The sequence below is a fragment of the Phragmites australis genome, chromosome 9 (assembly GCF_958298935.1).
Source record: "Phragmites australis chromosome 9, lpPhrAust1.1, whole genome shotgun sequence".
Lineage (NCBI taxonomy): Eukaryota > Viridiplantae > Streptophyta > Magnoliopsida > Poales > Poaceae > Phragmites > Phragmites australis.
The window spans coordinates 5304828-5321961 of record NC_084929.1 but is presented as its reverse complement, the minus strand read 5'-3'; the positions used below and the strand labels follow the sequence as shown (position 1 = coordinate 5321961).

At 40.6% G+C, this 17134-nt stretch overlaps 1 protein-coding gene across 1 annotated transcript; it reads right to left on the bottom strand.

Annotated features, from left to right (window-relative positions):
- Positions 1-477: 477 nt before the first annotated feature.
- LOC133927952 (uncharacterized) lies at positions 478-2462 on the bottom strand. The gene is made up of 4 exons (XM_062374268.1): positions 2397-2462; positions 1583-1920; positions 1402-1507; positions 478-531 (listed from the first exon to the last, which is right to left on the bottom strand). The coding sequence occupies exons 1-4, from the start codon at positions 2460-2462 to the stop codon at positions 478-480; spliced, it is 564 nt and encodes a 187-aa protein (XP_062230252.1).
- Positions 2463-17134: the final 14672 nt, after the last annotated feature.

Here is a 17134-nt window from a genome sequence, read left to right as displayed (position 1 = left end):
TCACGTATTGCTACAAAGATGTGCTCCAAATAGCTATAACAGCCGTAATTAGACCCTTGCATTCACATTGACATCGGTAATCGTGCAAACTGCAACACCTATAAGCACAACCATTATGCTCAGCTTTGTGTCCCGGGAATAATGAACATGATCAAAGACAACCTCCAGAAGACATGATGCAGGTATCATGCACAGCTTTGCTATCTAAACAAGGGAAAAGAATTAATTTAGTTGTCAATAATTTAAGTCACAAAGTTTTGCTACTGAAAAATTCATTGTCTAAGTTAGATGAGTTTCAGCATATTAAGATGCAAGGATGCATTATATCATACTTAGCAAGTCAAATAGGATTGTAGATGTTTTTTAAGGCTTGACAAACTTGAACACACCATAGATCCATATTATACATAACCCAACCTAACAACATGGACTAATATCAAATAAACGTTGCATGGGACCAGTCGAGTGACTTTACCTTCATGGCGTCAGTAGCAGACAACCATCATTTGGTTCATAGAATTGATCCAGCACCTGGAAGCTTGGCATATGGATATATATGATACAAGAACATGCAAGGAAGGTGATTAAATTCAAAATGCGCGTACCTTAAAGTTACCAAATAAGTCAAGAAAATATCATCCTACACTATGCCTCATTATTCAAAGAATTATTATTAGCATCAACTATTGTTCCCTCCACGTCTGTTCTAACCCAATGTTGACCATTGTTTGCATTTTTGAACATCTCCCCAAGGTGTGAAACATGGAACGGCTCAGTTTCTATATCCTCAGCCCATTCATTGTTTCCTGTATCATATATATCTCTAGGTTTCATCTTCATTACCATAGACCAACCTGGGTTTGTTGCGTCTTCCACATAAAATACTTGATCAGCCTGGTTAGGAAAAATGAAATGCTCATGCTCAATCTTTTCTCCTTTGTGTATCAGATGTGATAAGTTGACAAGTGTATAGCCATACTTGTCTTTTTTAATTCCTTTTCTAGAAATAACATCAACCCATTCACATTTAAACAGCACCATTGAAAATTTACCAAAGTAGTTCAGCTCAATACTATCGATCACCCTACCATAGTAAGTCACATCACCTAAAATTGGATTTGCATCACCTACTGTAGCATAACTCGATGTTTTTGCAGTTAGCACTACCCCACTGTTTTGTGTCACTCTATCCAAGCGTTTAGGCCTAAACTGGAAGCCACGAGAGTTGAAAGCACGATATCTTTTTGCTGCTTCAACAGGACCACGAGCAAGCCATCTAATACCTTTTTTTAATACTGTCGATGCCATTTTTCCTCTCTAAACCTATTATCTGTATATTTAGGAGTAATTAAGTAGATGACTTGTGTGGTACATGTAAAAAATGTGAAATATGGGACTTACATGAGCTCTGAACCATTCATGGAACTTCTCGCTTTGCATGCGCTCAATAATCTTTGGGTTGACACGGCGTCGAGGGTGCTTAATAGTGATCTCATCAGCATGAGCTCTGTAAAGTAGTTTACAATTAGTTGTCTTATTAAGAAAAGGATCGCTGAAATTGTTTATAAGCTTGAGATATTACCGAAGGTATGCATTGACATCTGAACAATTGAACAACATATATCTATGTGCTTGTACTTTAGACAAACCCCTTATAACATAACTACTGAGCTTTCCAAGTGGTTTTCCAACACGAGGAAAGAGAGCTGGTCCTTGTTCAACATCATAATGCCCAACCAACTCAATATCTTCATTCCTTGAAGGCCGGTTATGCTTGGTCTCAAAACCTTCAATATATCTTGAACAAAATATCATGCACTCATCTGCCAAATATGCTTCAGCGATAGATCCCTCTGGATGAGCTTTATGATAATCATGGTGATTTGTGTTATCGTGCAACGTGCCATTCTTACATTTTCTCTATCATTGATGAAACAATAGTGTAACCAATTATCAAATTGTTGTGTTGCTATAATTATAAAAGGGTGTTACTAATTATGTTGCTACATTTAGACAAAGGTGTTACTAGGTCGTGTTGCTACAGTTAGAGAAAGGTGTTACTAGGTTGTGTTGCTAATAAAGAACTGTGTTGCAATATTTTGAAAAGGTGTTACAAGATGTGTGACTACAACTAATAAAAGATGTTGCAAACGATGTTACTATAGTTATGAAAAATGTGTTACTACTGCCTATAGTAACATATATCATACATGTTACTGTAGCTTAGTTGTAACACCTTTTATTACATATAGGAACAACTATTATGTGCGACAATAGACCCTACCGTAGTAACATAGGCAACAAGGACACATATCAAATATGTTACTACAAACCTCAGTAACACATTTATTGATATATAGTAACATATATGTGTGTTACTACATCCCTGTCCTGACGTAGTGGCATCCCCCTGAGGGTCCTTCAGCATCCCGCTGAGGGTCCTTCAGCATTGCCAGCGCCATTCGGCAGTTTCGGCAAGGGTGGGGTATTTGCCTCGGCCACCTTCCCTGGCCCTTATGTTGGTCGATGGCCGATCCCCGGGGCGATCTGCTGCTGCCCCACGGAGGAGCAGAAGAGGTTCCTCGACTCGTTTGAGGGCAAGTAGGGTTCCACATATATCTAAACTCTTAGATGTACTGAATGTTCACTATTTGTAAGAGCTAGGCGAATCCTTTCTGTTAACTTTGCGCTAGCCATGCAGGTCAAAAAGAGAAAAAAATATGTAATAGGATAGTCAATCTGATCAAAATGTAATCAACTTACCTTATCTATGAATAAAACTGTCGAAGTTGGTTGATATTCCACGAGTGCTCGAGTATCTCACTGTTTGGGGTAGATAGTTGTAGTGATCCAGATCGAGTAACTTTGACTACTATGTAGGATCCTTCTCACTTAGGTGATAACTTATGGCACCTAGCCTATTTCTGCACCTTTCGTAGAACTAGATCCCTAAAAGTGAGTTTTCTATGCTGGATTTTCTAACTGTGATATCTACACAGCACTTGTTGATACTTAGCCGCTCGAATGGATGCTCGATCATGATACTCTTTGAGTAGATTGATATCGTTCGCTCATAATTTCTCTTACCGATCTTCCGAGTAACCCTCCACTCGTGGCGACCAAACTGCAATTCAGTCGGAAGCACTTCCTCTGCTCCGTAGACTAAAAAGATAGGAGTTTCACCGGTAGCCCTGTTAGTCGAGGTAAGAATGGCCCATAGTACCAAGGGAAGTTCCTTCATCCAATGTTTCGAGTAAGCTTTTAACATGTTGAAAACTCAAGTTTTGATACCCTGCAAAACTATACCATTGGTGTGCTCAACCTGACCGTTACATTGAGAGTGAGCTACTGAAGCAAAACAAGCTTTTATGCCAAGTTCTTCACAGAATACAGTAAAGGTCCCACTTTTGAACTGGCTACTGTTGTTTGTAATTATTCAATGCAAAATACCATACCGAGTAATTTTTTTCTCCTCATGAACTTCTTAGTCACTTCTACGGTTACCTTTCCTACGGGTTCTTCCTTGATCCACTTGGTGAACGTGTTGATAGCCATGAATAGGAATTTGTAACCACCTTCGGCTATTGGGAACAGTCCAAGGATATCCAAGCCCCAGACAGAGAAAATCCAAGAAAGAGGAATTGTTTGTAGAGCTTGGGTTGGTCGTGTGGTGTACCTTTCAAAAAATTGGTACCTTTCGCACTTTTTGACCAGCTCGGAAGCATCCTGGAGGACAGTCAGCCAAAAGAATCATTGGCAGAACTTTCCTGACCAACATGCGATAAGACGCATAATTACCACACGTGCCTTCATGGATATTGAGCAATATTTTATTGCCCTCTTCTTGAGTGATGCGCTTCATCAAGATTCAATTACTCCCCTTTCGGTAGAGTTTGTCGTCTACTAAAGTGTATAGCTTGGACTTACGAGCAATTTTCTCTGCAAACGCATCATCGTCAGGAACCTCTCGACCGTCCAGATAGACACGAAATGGAGTCATCCAAGTCAGTTCGTGTTCGAGTAGTGTATCTACTGAAAGTGCATCTAGGCCCCAATTGTGGGTTTTGATGATTGACGACAAGCAATTAAGGGACTAATATGTTCAATTGAGCATGTGAATAGGTGAAAGTCTCAATATTGTAAAGGCAATGACATTTGCGACCCTCAAAAATGAAGAAAGAAGACGACGCGTGAATATTCTATGTGATGCACTCTTTTATTTATAATTGAGTTTAGGAAAACGCCGTGCTATTAAGAGGGATGCATCACAGCATTTCTTAGTCATGACTTGGTGCTAAAAGTGCACATATCTCATGGTTAGATGAGAGACACAAGTCACAACACGAACACCGAGCTAAAAAGACTCTGTTATATTAGAAGTTCTGATTGGTAGATCGGAAGTTCCGATTGAGTTGGAATGTCTGATTTTTAGGAATTTTGAGCTGTCATGTTCTCTTCTCTGGTCGAATTAGAAGTTTTGATTGGTAGATCAGAAGTTTCGATCTGGTCGAAATGTCCAGTTTTCAGGAATCTGGGGCTCTCGAATTCTCATTTTATTGAATCATAACTTCCAATTAATGAATCGGAAGTTTTGATGTGGTCAGGATGTCTGATTTTCTCAAAGCTAGGGTCTCGGTTAGTTCTATGTATTGAATCAGAAGTTTTGATTGGTTGAATCAGAAGTTCCGATATTCTGGTCTTTTGTACACATTGGATGTTCTGATCGGGGATACCGGAAGTTCCGATGTGGGCTGAATCTGAGAATAACGGCTAGTTTTTGGGGGTTCGCTATTTATACTACCCCTCACCCTCTCATTTAGGGTTGCTAGTTCCTTGCACAAGAAAAACATCTCTAGAGCCCCAAAAGAGCACCTCTCCTCTCCCTAGTTTTTTTATTCACCTTGTGAAAGGGATTTGAGTGAGAGATTGAGTGAAAGTAAAATTGAGTTAATCTTAAGAACTTGAGCTCTTCTTCAAGCCTTGCTTCGTGTGCATTTATTTGTCTTGGAGATTGCGGTTTCCTATACAGTTTGGAGTCACTCACGAGCCCCAATCGATTATGGTGCGTTGTGAGAAGTTTGTGAATGCCGGATTCTGCCTCCGAAAGGGAAGAAATACCAAGTAGAGTCGAGGAGTGCTTGGTGCAACCTTGGGAGGTAAAGGGTTGAAAGAGACCCGTCTTTGTGCCCCTCAACAAAGATGTAGGATCCCCTCAAGGATCTGAAATTCAGGAAACAAATTCGTTGAGTCTCCCTTCCATTAGTTATCTCTAACCTCTTATGTTATTTCAAGCAATTCAATTATTATCTTGTTTTGTGCTTCATGGTTGCTAGCTCTACTTTAAATTGAGTAGTCTTATACCCTGCTTGTTCTAGCATCTTGTTGCATATCTCATATTGCGTCTATATCTAGTTAGGCTTATTTTTAGTAAATCGGAAGTGCTGATCCTTTGAACCGGAACTTCCAGTTTCAGTCAGAACATCTGATTCAAGATCGGAATATCCGACCTTCTTTCCATATTTCTAATTTTGTTTTTTTAAAAAAATCACCTATTTACCCCCCCCCCTCTAGGCCACTCTCTCGATCCTTCATCTATCGTGTATGCGGATTCTGCCTCGCTGATTCGACCAGACTGCTGGCCGAGATGGGCAGCATCTGCGCTCGAGACTATTAAGGCAAATGGTTAAAGGAGTTTCTCGACGAAGGCTCCAATAGGTATTGGGGAACAGGATGAACCTGGCAAGTTCATCACTGGTGGAGTTGTCACCTCTCCGCATGTGCGACCTCCAGCCCTTTGAACTTTTGCTCGAGCTTTCGTACTTCATTCAGATAAGCCACCATGTTATCATCTAAGTACTGGTACTCTTTTTGCACTTAGTTTACGACTAGCTGTGAGTCTCCTTTCATGAGTAGTCACCTGATTCCAAGTGATATAGCTATACGGAGCCCGTTTACTAGTCATTTATACTCTGCAATATTGTTGGAAGCTTTAAATTCTAATTGAATGACATACCTGAGTTCATTGCCCGTTGGAGATTTGAGTACGATGCAAGCCCCCGAGCCTTGAAGCATAAGCAATTCGTCGAAGAAGAGTGTCCAGTGGTCCTCGACCATGTCCAGCTTTATTTCCTCAACATTTGTCCATTCGACGATGAATTCTACTAAGACCCCCTACTCAATGCTGGTGCGTGGTACGTAGTTTACCTCGAACTCATTGATCTCGATCGTCCATTGCGCAATTCATCCAGTAGCATCCCTATTGCGTATAACATCCTTCAGCGGATATTTCATCACGACAATGATCTTGTGCCCTTGGAAATAATGTCGTAGCTTCTAGGAAGTCATTAGGATGGCATATAGCAACGTCTGCACTTGCAGGTATCATAGTTTAGCATCATGTAAGACTTTGCTCACGTAGTAAACCAGCTTTTGGATCTTGGCCTTCTTTTCAGGTAATTCCCATTCTACCACTAGGACCATACTTACGACTTGTGGGGTAGCTACAATATACAGAAAGAGCTCCTCCTTTTCGTTAGGAGGGGTTAGAATCAACAGAGACAATAAATACCTTTTTAAGTCTTAAAACGCCTTCCCCACCTCTTTCGCCCACTCGAACTGGTCGTTCTTCTTTAAAAGCTTGAAAAAAGGCATCCCTTGCTTGCCCATCTTAGAGATGAATCAACTAAGGGCTACTATGCATCTTGTGAATTTTTGAACTTCCTTCAGTGTTCGAGGTGACCACATCTGGTCGAGAGTCTCGATTTTGCCCGGATTGGCCTCAATGCCACGAATTGACACAAGAAAGCCGAGAAGCTTGCCCGATGGAACGCCGAACATGCACTTCTTGGGGTTAAGCATCATACGGTATTTCCTGAGGTTGTCGAATGTTTCCTTGAGGTCAAAGCTCAATGCATCTTTGGTTCTAGACTTGACCACAATATCATCGACATAAGCTTCAACACGGCGCCCGATTCTGGGATGTAAACAATTTTGGATACATCGTTGATAAGTAGCCCCAACGCTCTTTAAACCAAAAGGCATCTTTACATAGCAAAATACACCAAAAAGAGTAATAAAAGCGATTTTCGTTTCATTCTCTATCACCATTGATGATACCCCGAATAGGCATATAGAAAACACAGCAATTCAAAACCCACCGTTGAGTCGACAATCTGGTCTATACGAGGAAGCGAAAAAGGATCCTTAGGACAAGCTTTGTTGAGGTTGGTGAAATCGACATATATTCTCCACTTGCCGTTGGCTTTCTTAACGAGGATAGGGTTCACAAGTCACGTGGGGTGATGAACCTCTCGAATGAAGCCTACCTTTCGGAGTTTGCTGACCTCCTCCTGAATGGCTTGCTTTCTGTCCTCCACAAATCCTCGCTGCTTCTACACCACAGGTTTGGCATCAAGTTTCACATCTAGTTGATGCTCAATCATCTCCCTAGGGACTCTAGGCATATCGAACGGTTGCTATGCAAACACATCTTGGTTTGCCTCGAGGAAAGTGTGAGCTCGAGTTTCTATTTAGTGTCAAGGTCGATGTCACGTCCTGTGAGGAACCGTCCAAATGATATTCTAATTAATCATCAGGAGGATCATTATTTATAATCACAACCTCCATAATTAACCAGAATACCATCCCGTTAGTCCCGACATGTGTTTTGTGCGCAAGATCGGAACACATGCCTTACCAACATATAACATCACAACAAGCTTAAGAAAGAGCGACTAATTAACATTATATTACAAGCTTTTAGAGGATCATCATTTTCAACAATTTCCAACAAAATATTAGAGAAACTACGTAGAGAAAACAAAACCTATTAACAACAAAACAAGGGTGGAGCCATTTTCCCTGAGGCACCACCCCAAAACGTTGTCACTCCAGTAGTTTGCACTACTCATTCCCGCCACCAACATCAGCGGGCATGAAGTAGCCAAAGACCAACTCATCCGCACCTGTAGAACTTGAAAGAGCAGCGTGAGTACGAAAGTACTCGCAAGACTTAATCCATATAGGGTACATATACATAACCCGACTCTAAGAATTATACATTGAGCCACTAGCAAGGAAAAGAACATAAGATTAAGTAAAATAACATGCAACCACAACCTAAAAACATATGTGTGGACATCTATACTTAACTAACTATACCTTTTCAACCTGTAAACCTCAACACAAACATGAACGCATGTGCAACTGGAACAACAATTAACATATATGTAAACATAGCCATCTCAACCACATACCACACCAAAACCACATTCATAACTCTACGATTGCTGCAAATGGACAAAAGCATGCTTATAACCGAGAGTGCGGCAATTTGAATTGTTCTTACACCCTATAGGGGTACATCTTTATCCACACGATACGAGGACTATTTGGCTTGTGCTACTCGCTAAAGTACACACAAGAGGGTACTCGTGACAACCTTTCTCATACCTGAAACCACCAGTGGCACATGCCCCTATGACATCGGGGTTACCACGAGCAACTCACGGCCATGCTCCGGCTCCCCGAAACATTACTTCTCCTCATTAGGGTCGCCAGACAAGTGTCAGCATGGTGTATGGTAATCAGCTTACCTTACCATTATAACAACATGTGGTTAGTACGGAAAGTGCTAGAGCCAACTGCAATAACAACCAATGCTTAAATGATGCAAGCATTCTATGGTGTTTGGGCTCCTCTCCCGACCAACCCAAGTGAACTCCACATTCGGGCAAGAGAAACACCCCTAACACCGCCCACATCTCGCTTCATCATCACAACTCATCCATCTTAACCTCGTAACCATTATTGTAAATAGTAAGTAAGACCTAGGCTCACGAAACAACGAATGCAGCATCGCTCAACTTCTACCGAGGACCTAAGCGATGCTAAGCATTTCTATTAACCTTTGAAACTAGACACCAATTACATAAAGTCTACAAGGATATGGATGAACAACAACTCAAGGTAGAGGTAATGCAATCAACTTAGGTTCTACCCATACATACCCGATATCGACTCACTGAACATGCAATATATATAGAGCATAATTTATCAAATTAAACTCCATTCAATTTGAACCAAATAGTGCAATATGCTTAGATGCTTGCCTTGCTGCTCTAGTGCCTACCTAACATTACCTGCACAACACTTGCAAAACTCTGGTAGTTCAGCGTTGTCCTTGATCGCGCCCGCGTCACACTCCAGTCCTTCATTCACTACTGAAGAACGCATACAATGATGAGCATGAATGACATACAATGAAAGATACTCCACAGTGTATGACAATAGTTCAATGCATCATGCCATGAGTTTAAAGCCTTAAGGTTTTCTTATTTCAGATTATTGACAAACATTTAATATTTCTTGGATTAATTAAGCTTAAACCTATTTTATTAACCAATGAAATTCTAGTACATATTTCATAGCTCCTAGTATTTTTAACATGTAGATTATGCTCATACAAACCCAACAAAATTGGTTTCACAATTTTTGGAGCAACATACAATTTCCTATGTATTTTTCAAGTTCTAGTAGATTTAACACTTGATCAATAAATAAATTTTGCTATTTCTGAATTAATCAGATTATTAAATGGCCCTCAACCTTTTTTACACCCACGGGGAGCTAGCCTCAGTCGCTGATAACGGGCTCGGCGTTGTAACCACATGTCAAAATCGACGCGCGCCACAACTGCACAGCACTAGGCGGCACGGGTGGCCTTGCTGGCGGTGAGCGGCGGTGTGCCTTGGCCAGCAGAGGGCGGAGGTGGCACCAGCATGATAGGGGGAACACACCGGTGGCACATGCAATCGACGGCTACAGCCGTAGAGTGGCTAGCGGCAGTGCACAACGATGGTGACACAGCGGTGGCTCAGTCCAAGTGTGTTAGCAGCGAACGACACCCAAACGGCCCGACCGAGGGTGCCTACGGCTTCTACGCGCCCTAGCGAACTCAACGGCACAGCAATTGGCCAATGAGCCCAGCTGCGACTCGGCCAACGACGTGCGTCGAGGCAGGAATGGCGGACAGCTCACGCGGAGACCCATGCCGGTGTCGGGCAAAAGGAAAAGGAGTGCGTGCTAAAGACTCAGTGGGAAACGGGGAAGCTCACCACGTAGTCAGTTGGCCCAGAGAGCAGTGGCACGGCGGCACGACAGAGAGGGGCAGAATGGATGTGCCGGAGCCGAGGAAAATGAGGGACGACGTGTCAGCTGGCGGTGAATCTAGAGGGTAAAGCTCGGGGGAAGATCCATGGAGCTCAGGCCTAGCCAGATGGAGCTTAGGCTTGATGAATTGGGACTCAGACATGGAAACTTGGCCGACGGTGTGCGGTGCGGTGTTCAGCTTGGCTTTGCTCTGGGTGTGCGCGAGAAGAATGAGGGAGAAGGAGAGACAAGCGGCCAGGGGGGATAAGGCTAGTGGCCATGTGCTCAGGGTCAAGGAAGTCTGCACCGACGACGTGTGTCAGTGGGTGACCAATGGTTGCAGAAGTCCACAATGGCGGCCGACCAGAGAGAAGAGAGGAGGGATGGGCAATGAACAGTAACCATTCGGGTGAAAAAGATATCCCTCATTTCTAATCCATTTGGAGATCTTTCCATGGTCCAAAATTTGTAGGACAAATTTTGTGTGAAACTATAATTCTTGTACAACCCATTTTAACTTGTTAGACCCAAAAAGCTTGAGCCAAATTTGAACTAAAATTCCTCAAACATGCACCCTTTTCAAAATAACTCCCAAAAAATTGGGAAAAATTTCTAATATTCCTCACTTATCATGGACTAATTTCTAAAATTGTTTCCAACCCTATGTTGTATAGCAATATTGTGAGTTGCTTCACAAGACATCAATTATTATTCAACTTAACCATTTTGGGTAAGATTTAATTGAATTAATTACATGCTTGACACTTCAGTTATGATGTTAATGATGCTCATGAGTGCTCAATTTCGTGCTTACAGACTTTGGGCTATCACACGACCCAAAATGCTAATTACGTAATTAAGCATGCATGATCATCATCGTATGTAAGTATACGTATTTGTTTATCGAGTTTAGTTGAAATGTGTTTCAAGTACTTTAGAGATGGTTTAGAGCACTTTGGAGAAGCCCTAAATACTTAGAAAAAGGTGGAGAGTGAAGATAAAGGGACACTTAGGAAAATTCAACAAAAACCGCCCTCGCGGTCTAACCGGGCTTACCCACAGTCTGACCGCCAAGTGTGCAGCCACATGGACATGCCACATGGACTTACTATAGTCTAACTGGGAGAATTGGTGGTCTGAGCGCCAGAACTCACCAAAGACGTCATTTAAGGTAATCGATCTCTCTCTCACTCCCTCATTCTCTCATTTGCTCTCACTCTCTCGCTCTCTTCACCAAACCTTAGAAAGAGTGGAGTGATCCGTTTGTCACATTCGAAGGCCAGAGATCGGAGGAGGTGACTCCCATGAGGTTCCTGGAGGACCTCCCCAAGTCTTCCCCCTCTTTTCCCCATCGGATTCACCTCCCACACCGTTTTCTCCCATCGCGAGCTCTGTCACCCTCCGAAAGCCAAATCGGTGGATCAAAGCATCTCTGAGGCAAACTGATCCAATACAAAGTTCACCCACACCAACGTGAACCTCCCTATACCCTTCTTCTATTGTTTCCTAGCTCGTGGTGGTCACCATTTTGATTTTCGCCGCGAAAACCTTAGCTTCACCTAATCCAATCCATGAGGTATTTTGAGTTTAGCTCGGTGAATGTTGTCCAAATCACTTTAGAAGCACTCCAATAGCCCTATAGAGCACTTTGGTACCCTTCTTCATCAAAGGTTTCACCGGAGTTCTCGCTGGTGACCCCACAATGGCACTGCCAGCAAGGTCTGGCAGTCTGACCGATAGGTCCGGTCTGACCACCAGTTAGGGCCAGAGAATCCAAGTTGAAAACCCTATACATAGTTCAGACCGCCAGCATGCCTACGATCTGGTCGCCAGAGCCCGAAACTCTCTACAAGCTAGCGGTCTGACCGCCACCTCTACGTCGATCTGACCGCCAGCCATGCAAGGCTATGTGCACTTAGGTTAGCTTTTTCGGGGTTTCAAACTTCAAAACCATAATCATTTAGAGATCTTTTGCAAATGTTTGCGAAGCATGATGCTCTAGTATTATTCAAGCATGCATCATGTGCACACTTTTCTATCATTCATTATTTATGCAATGCATTCTTATTCCGTTTAGAGAGTGTTGCGCCGACGATCCAAGCAAGTGAAGGCGACGCCAACCTCCCAGAGTTTTGTGAGTGTTGTGCGGGAAGTATCAGGTAAACCCCAGAGCAGCAAGGCAAGCATCTAAGCATATTACACCCTTTAATTCAATCGTCGAGTCTAAATTGATAAGTTATACTTTATATAAGTTTGCATGTTCAGAGAGTCGATATCGGGTGTCTATGGGTACAACCTATGTTGATGCATTACCTCTACCATGAGTTGTTGATTATCCATATCCTTGTAGCCTAGGTAACATTGTCGATGTCTAACTTAAGAGTCGTTCAAAATGCTTAGCAATGCATAGATTCTTGGTAGAAGACGAGCAATGGTTCATTCGTTGTTCACGAGCTTAGGCTTACTTATTGTTCACAAACATTGATTATGATATTGATGGTTGGATGAGTGGTGAGATTGAGGCGAGATGTGGGCAATGCTAGGGGTGTCTTCTTCCCCGGAGGAGTTCCTCGGGGTAGTTCGGGAGAGGAGATGGGCACCATAGACCGCTTGCATCGTTTAAGTATTGTCCGTCGATGCAGTTAGCTCTAGCACTTTCTATACTAACCACATGTTGATCTAATGGTAAGGTAAACTGAATATCATATGTCGTGCCGACACTTGCCTTGCGGCCCTATGACGCATAAGAGAAAAAGAAGAGGAGAAGTAAGGTGGTGGGGAGCTGGAGGTGTCCGGCACACGCTCACGGTAACCACGGTGCCATATAGTCATTGCAAGTGAGTGGTTTTGAGTTGAGAAAGGTTGACACGGGTACCCCCTTAGGTGGGCATGTGTGGTCACTCAAGCTGTATGGTCCTCGTGTCATGTGGGTAAAGTTGTACCCTCTGTAGGATGTAAAAATAATTTGAATTGTCGCGCTCTTTATCATGAGCATACTGTTGTCCATTTGTATTGGTTGTAGAGTTACGAATGTGGGATGGTTGGTATGGTTTTGTTGGGCATGGTTGTTGATTGTCATTGATTACATGAGATAATTCCATTTACATTTACGTTCATGTTGTTTACAGGTTTGTGAAGGTTTGTTTGGTTAAGTATAGGTGCTACACATATGTCTCTAGGTTACTTACGCATATGAACTTACATAACCTTGTGGTCTTCTCCTTACTAATGGCTCAATGTATAATCCTTGGAGTCGGGTTATCCATATGTACCATATATGGATTAAGTCTTACAAGTACTTTCATACTAACGTTGCTCTTTCAAGTACTTCTGATGAGAAGAAGTTCGTTTTTGGCTATTTCACGCCCGCAGATGTTAGTGACTAGCCTAAGTAGGCAACTACTCTTTGAGTGGCAAAGCTTTTGGGGTGGAGCTTAAGGGCATGTGATTCTACTCTTCTTTTGTTGCCTATAGTTTTGTTTTCGCTGCATAGTTGATCTAATCTTTTATGTAAATTATTGTAAATGGTTGAATGCTTAAGAACTTGTGTTAATTACTCGTTCTTTTTAAACTTTGTTGTAATGTTATATGTTGGAAAGACATGTGTTATGATCTTGGATACAAAACACGTACCGGAACTATCGAGATGGTATTCTGATTAATCATTGAGGTTGTGATTGTTGATAATGATCATCCTGATGATTAATTATAATATTATTTGGACAGTTCCTCATACGAGATGTGAGCACGGGCGCGCGGGGCTAGGGACGTGTGCTGGGGCCTAGGCACAGGCGCTTGTGGGTGAGCACACGGGGCTAGGGCCATGTGGGTCCGGGCGTGAGCGAGGGATGCGTCGTGGGACGTGGCACCAGGGCTGGGGCGTGGCACAGGCTGGCGGGGCCACATGGCGGGGCACAAGGGTGGGTAAAATAGCTATTCTGGTTGTAGAATAGCACTACCGTATATATAGTCTAAATTTTAAAATAATATAACTCACTCAAATACCTCTAGTATAGTCTTAGCTCCAGATTTATGAATTCCTAGAGTTAGAAATATTATGCTCCTTGAATTCTTGGAGCTGGAGCTCCATCAAACAAGCCCTATATTAAAACATATTTGGCAAAGTTTTAACTCCGAGATCCACGTAGAATTTAAAATTTGTAGGATAAAATAAAATAGTTTAAATACCTATTTCTAGTCAAAATAAAAAATAATATACCTAAACCAAATATCCTCATTTTGTCTAGAGCTACAACTTTAAAAAATTCTAAGCTAAAAATAACTAGCTTTTTGACTGCCAAACAGATCCTTGTACAACTTTTGTCGTCTCTCTATCCTCAGCTTTTTTCTTTCTTTTATTTTTTTCCTGTACGTTTGCTACGTGGAAGCAACAATTGATTTGTCGAGTATAGTGGTGCGATAATAATGGCCCAATGATGAGCGTGGACGTTTGTGCGTAGTGCACTGCACCGCTGATAGCGGATCTGCAGCACAGATCAGATCAGGGAATATTAGCGTCTCCAAGGTTTTAATGACAGCCTTTTGATTTTCTTTCCTATGATAGTCTAGCGAGGCAAATAATTGTCAAGGGATTGAGTGGACAAACAAAATAGCTGGAGACAGTAGAATGGACTTAATGCGAATACTGGGAGTGAGAGACTCATCTGAGTTTATTCCTCCTTTCTTCAAGTTCATTTTAGTTTTTCGCTCCCTTATCCATATATTCATTTGAGTTTGTTTCCCATTTACGGATTTATAACGAGCAGGATTTTGAAGGCTTTTTTTTCTGAAGAACTAGGCCAAGATTTCAGTTACGGTCAGCAAATTGTACGCTAATTACCTCTAGCTAGCCTGAGTTGAGTTCAACTACTATCTATATTCTCTTTTTTTTCCTTCTCATTTAAAACATCGATATACCTTTAACCGAGGCTTTTTTAACTATTTGTTATCAGAAGTTATTAAAAATATAATCATATGAAAGTATTTTTTATTATAAATCTACTAATAACATTTCAATATGTCAAATCTTACTACTTTTGTGTATATTAATGTGTGGTTAATTTTTTAAAAATTTGATTGTCTGTATCTAAACGTCGTCTATTTGAGAACTAAATGAGTACTATATTTTCTTTTGTTTGGGATTTGAGTACGGCCAAGTGCTTTACCAGGAATCATTGTTGTCGTGTACGTGGGCACGAGCCGCCCGTCACGGAGTTTTTTTTTTACATTTTTTAACTTAAAAAAATAAATAAATAGCTTCCAGATGAAAAAATTTACAGGAATAGACGCCTACCGTCCTTTCAAAAGGCTACAACCCTTTGAAAAGGCGATAAGAATACCACGGTGATAAACACAGACCATACCACCTCTCAGAGAGCGGTAAGCACTGGCAGACCGGGTAGGTATTGTTCTCGCCATGAACAGTACTCAGCGTTTAATTTTGTCTTACCATTTACTCTGTTTAAAATAGTAGTCTTCTGTTATTCTAAAAATCTTAAAATATTTTGTATATATTCCATAATCCATATGCAACTCGTTTTAATTGGATTCACTTAAAAATCATGCGTATAATTTAAACTAAAATTCTCTAAAAAAATGTACTTTTATAACTTCTAGAAATTATTAGGGGCACCAAATAAATTCTCAAAAATCTAGAAAAAATCACTAATATTCTTCTTATATGATGGACTAATTTCTAAAATTATTTTCAGCCCTAGGTTATATGATGAAAAAGTGAGTTCCTTTGTAATGCTCCTTTTATATGTATTTTTTATAATTTCATGTGATATTCTTCTTTTAACTCTATTTAGATTCAAACATATAAAAACCTAGGGTTGAAAATAATTTTAGAATCTATTCCATCATATAAGAAGAATATTAGTAAATTTTCTAGATTTTTGGGAATTTATTTGATGCCCTAACAATTTCTAGAATTTATAAAAGTACCTTTTTTAGAGAATTTTAGTTTAAATTATACACATTAATTTTTAAGTAAATCTAATTAAAATTGATTGCACATGGATTATGGAACATGTATAAAATTGTTTAAGATTTTTGGAGCAATAGAAGACCACTATTTTGAACAGAGGAGATGAGAGGAAGAAAAATTGAATGTTGAGTACTGTTCATGACGGGTACAGTAACCTACTGCGCTCTGCAAGTGCTAACCGCCCTCTCCTGTGCTTGCCATCGTGACATCTTTACCGTATTCTGAAAAGGCTGTAGTATTTTGAGCGGATGGTAGACGTCTATTTATGTAAATTTTTTTCATCCAAAAACTATTTATTTAATTTTTTAAGTTAAAAAAATAAAAAAATAAAAAAATCGCCCGTCACGCACCCTCCAATGAAGGCTCATCCCTCCATCACAGCCCGTTTATATCACTCGGGGGCTGCAGTTTTTCTTCTTTTTTCTTCTGTTGCTAGCCTAATTGGGATGCTTCGCCCATTGTTCTTTTTTCTCTTTTTCCTTTTCTAATGTTTCCTTCTTTCTTCCTTGTTTCTTCTTTAGTATATTTGTTCCTATTTTTCTATATGTAGTGATTAAATTTTAAGGAAAACTGTTCACTTTTCTCGTATATTTTCATTCTAGTATTCTTGATATATTTTCATGGTAGAATTTTTAAAGTGTTTTCGTGGAAATTTGCATTCAACTTGTGATCGAATTCAATTGTTCGCCAATATATTTTTCATATGTTCCAAATATATTTTTTCAATTGTTCTGTGGTATTTTTGCATTGCTCCCATAGTACAATTGGATTATTCGTCTAATATCTTTAAAATGTTCTCATGATATATTTTTAAATGGTTTGCGTGGTACACTTTGAATATTTAAAAAAAACATTTTACATTTTTCCTGCATACAATTTATTGTTTTTGGCACCAATTATTAAATCCTTTTAGTTTTATGGTGTTTTCCTTGTATATTATCTTTCAATAAATTTCGTTATGTCCTCATATTATATGTTGAAACGGTCCAATCAAGG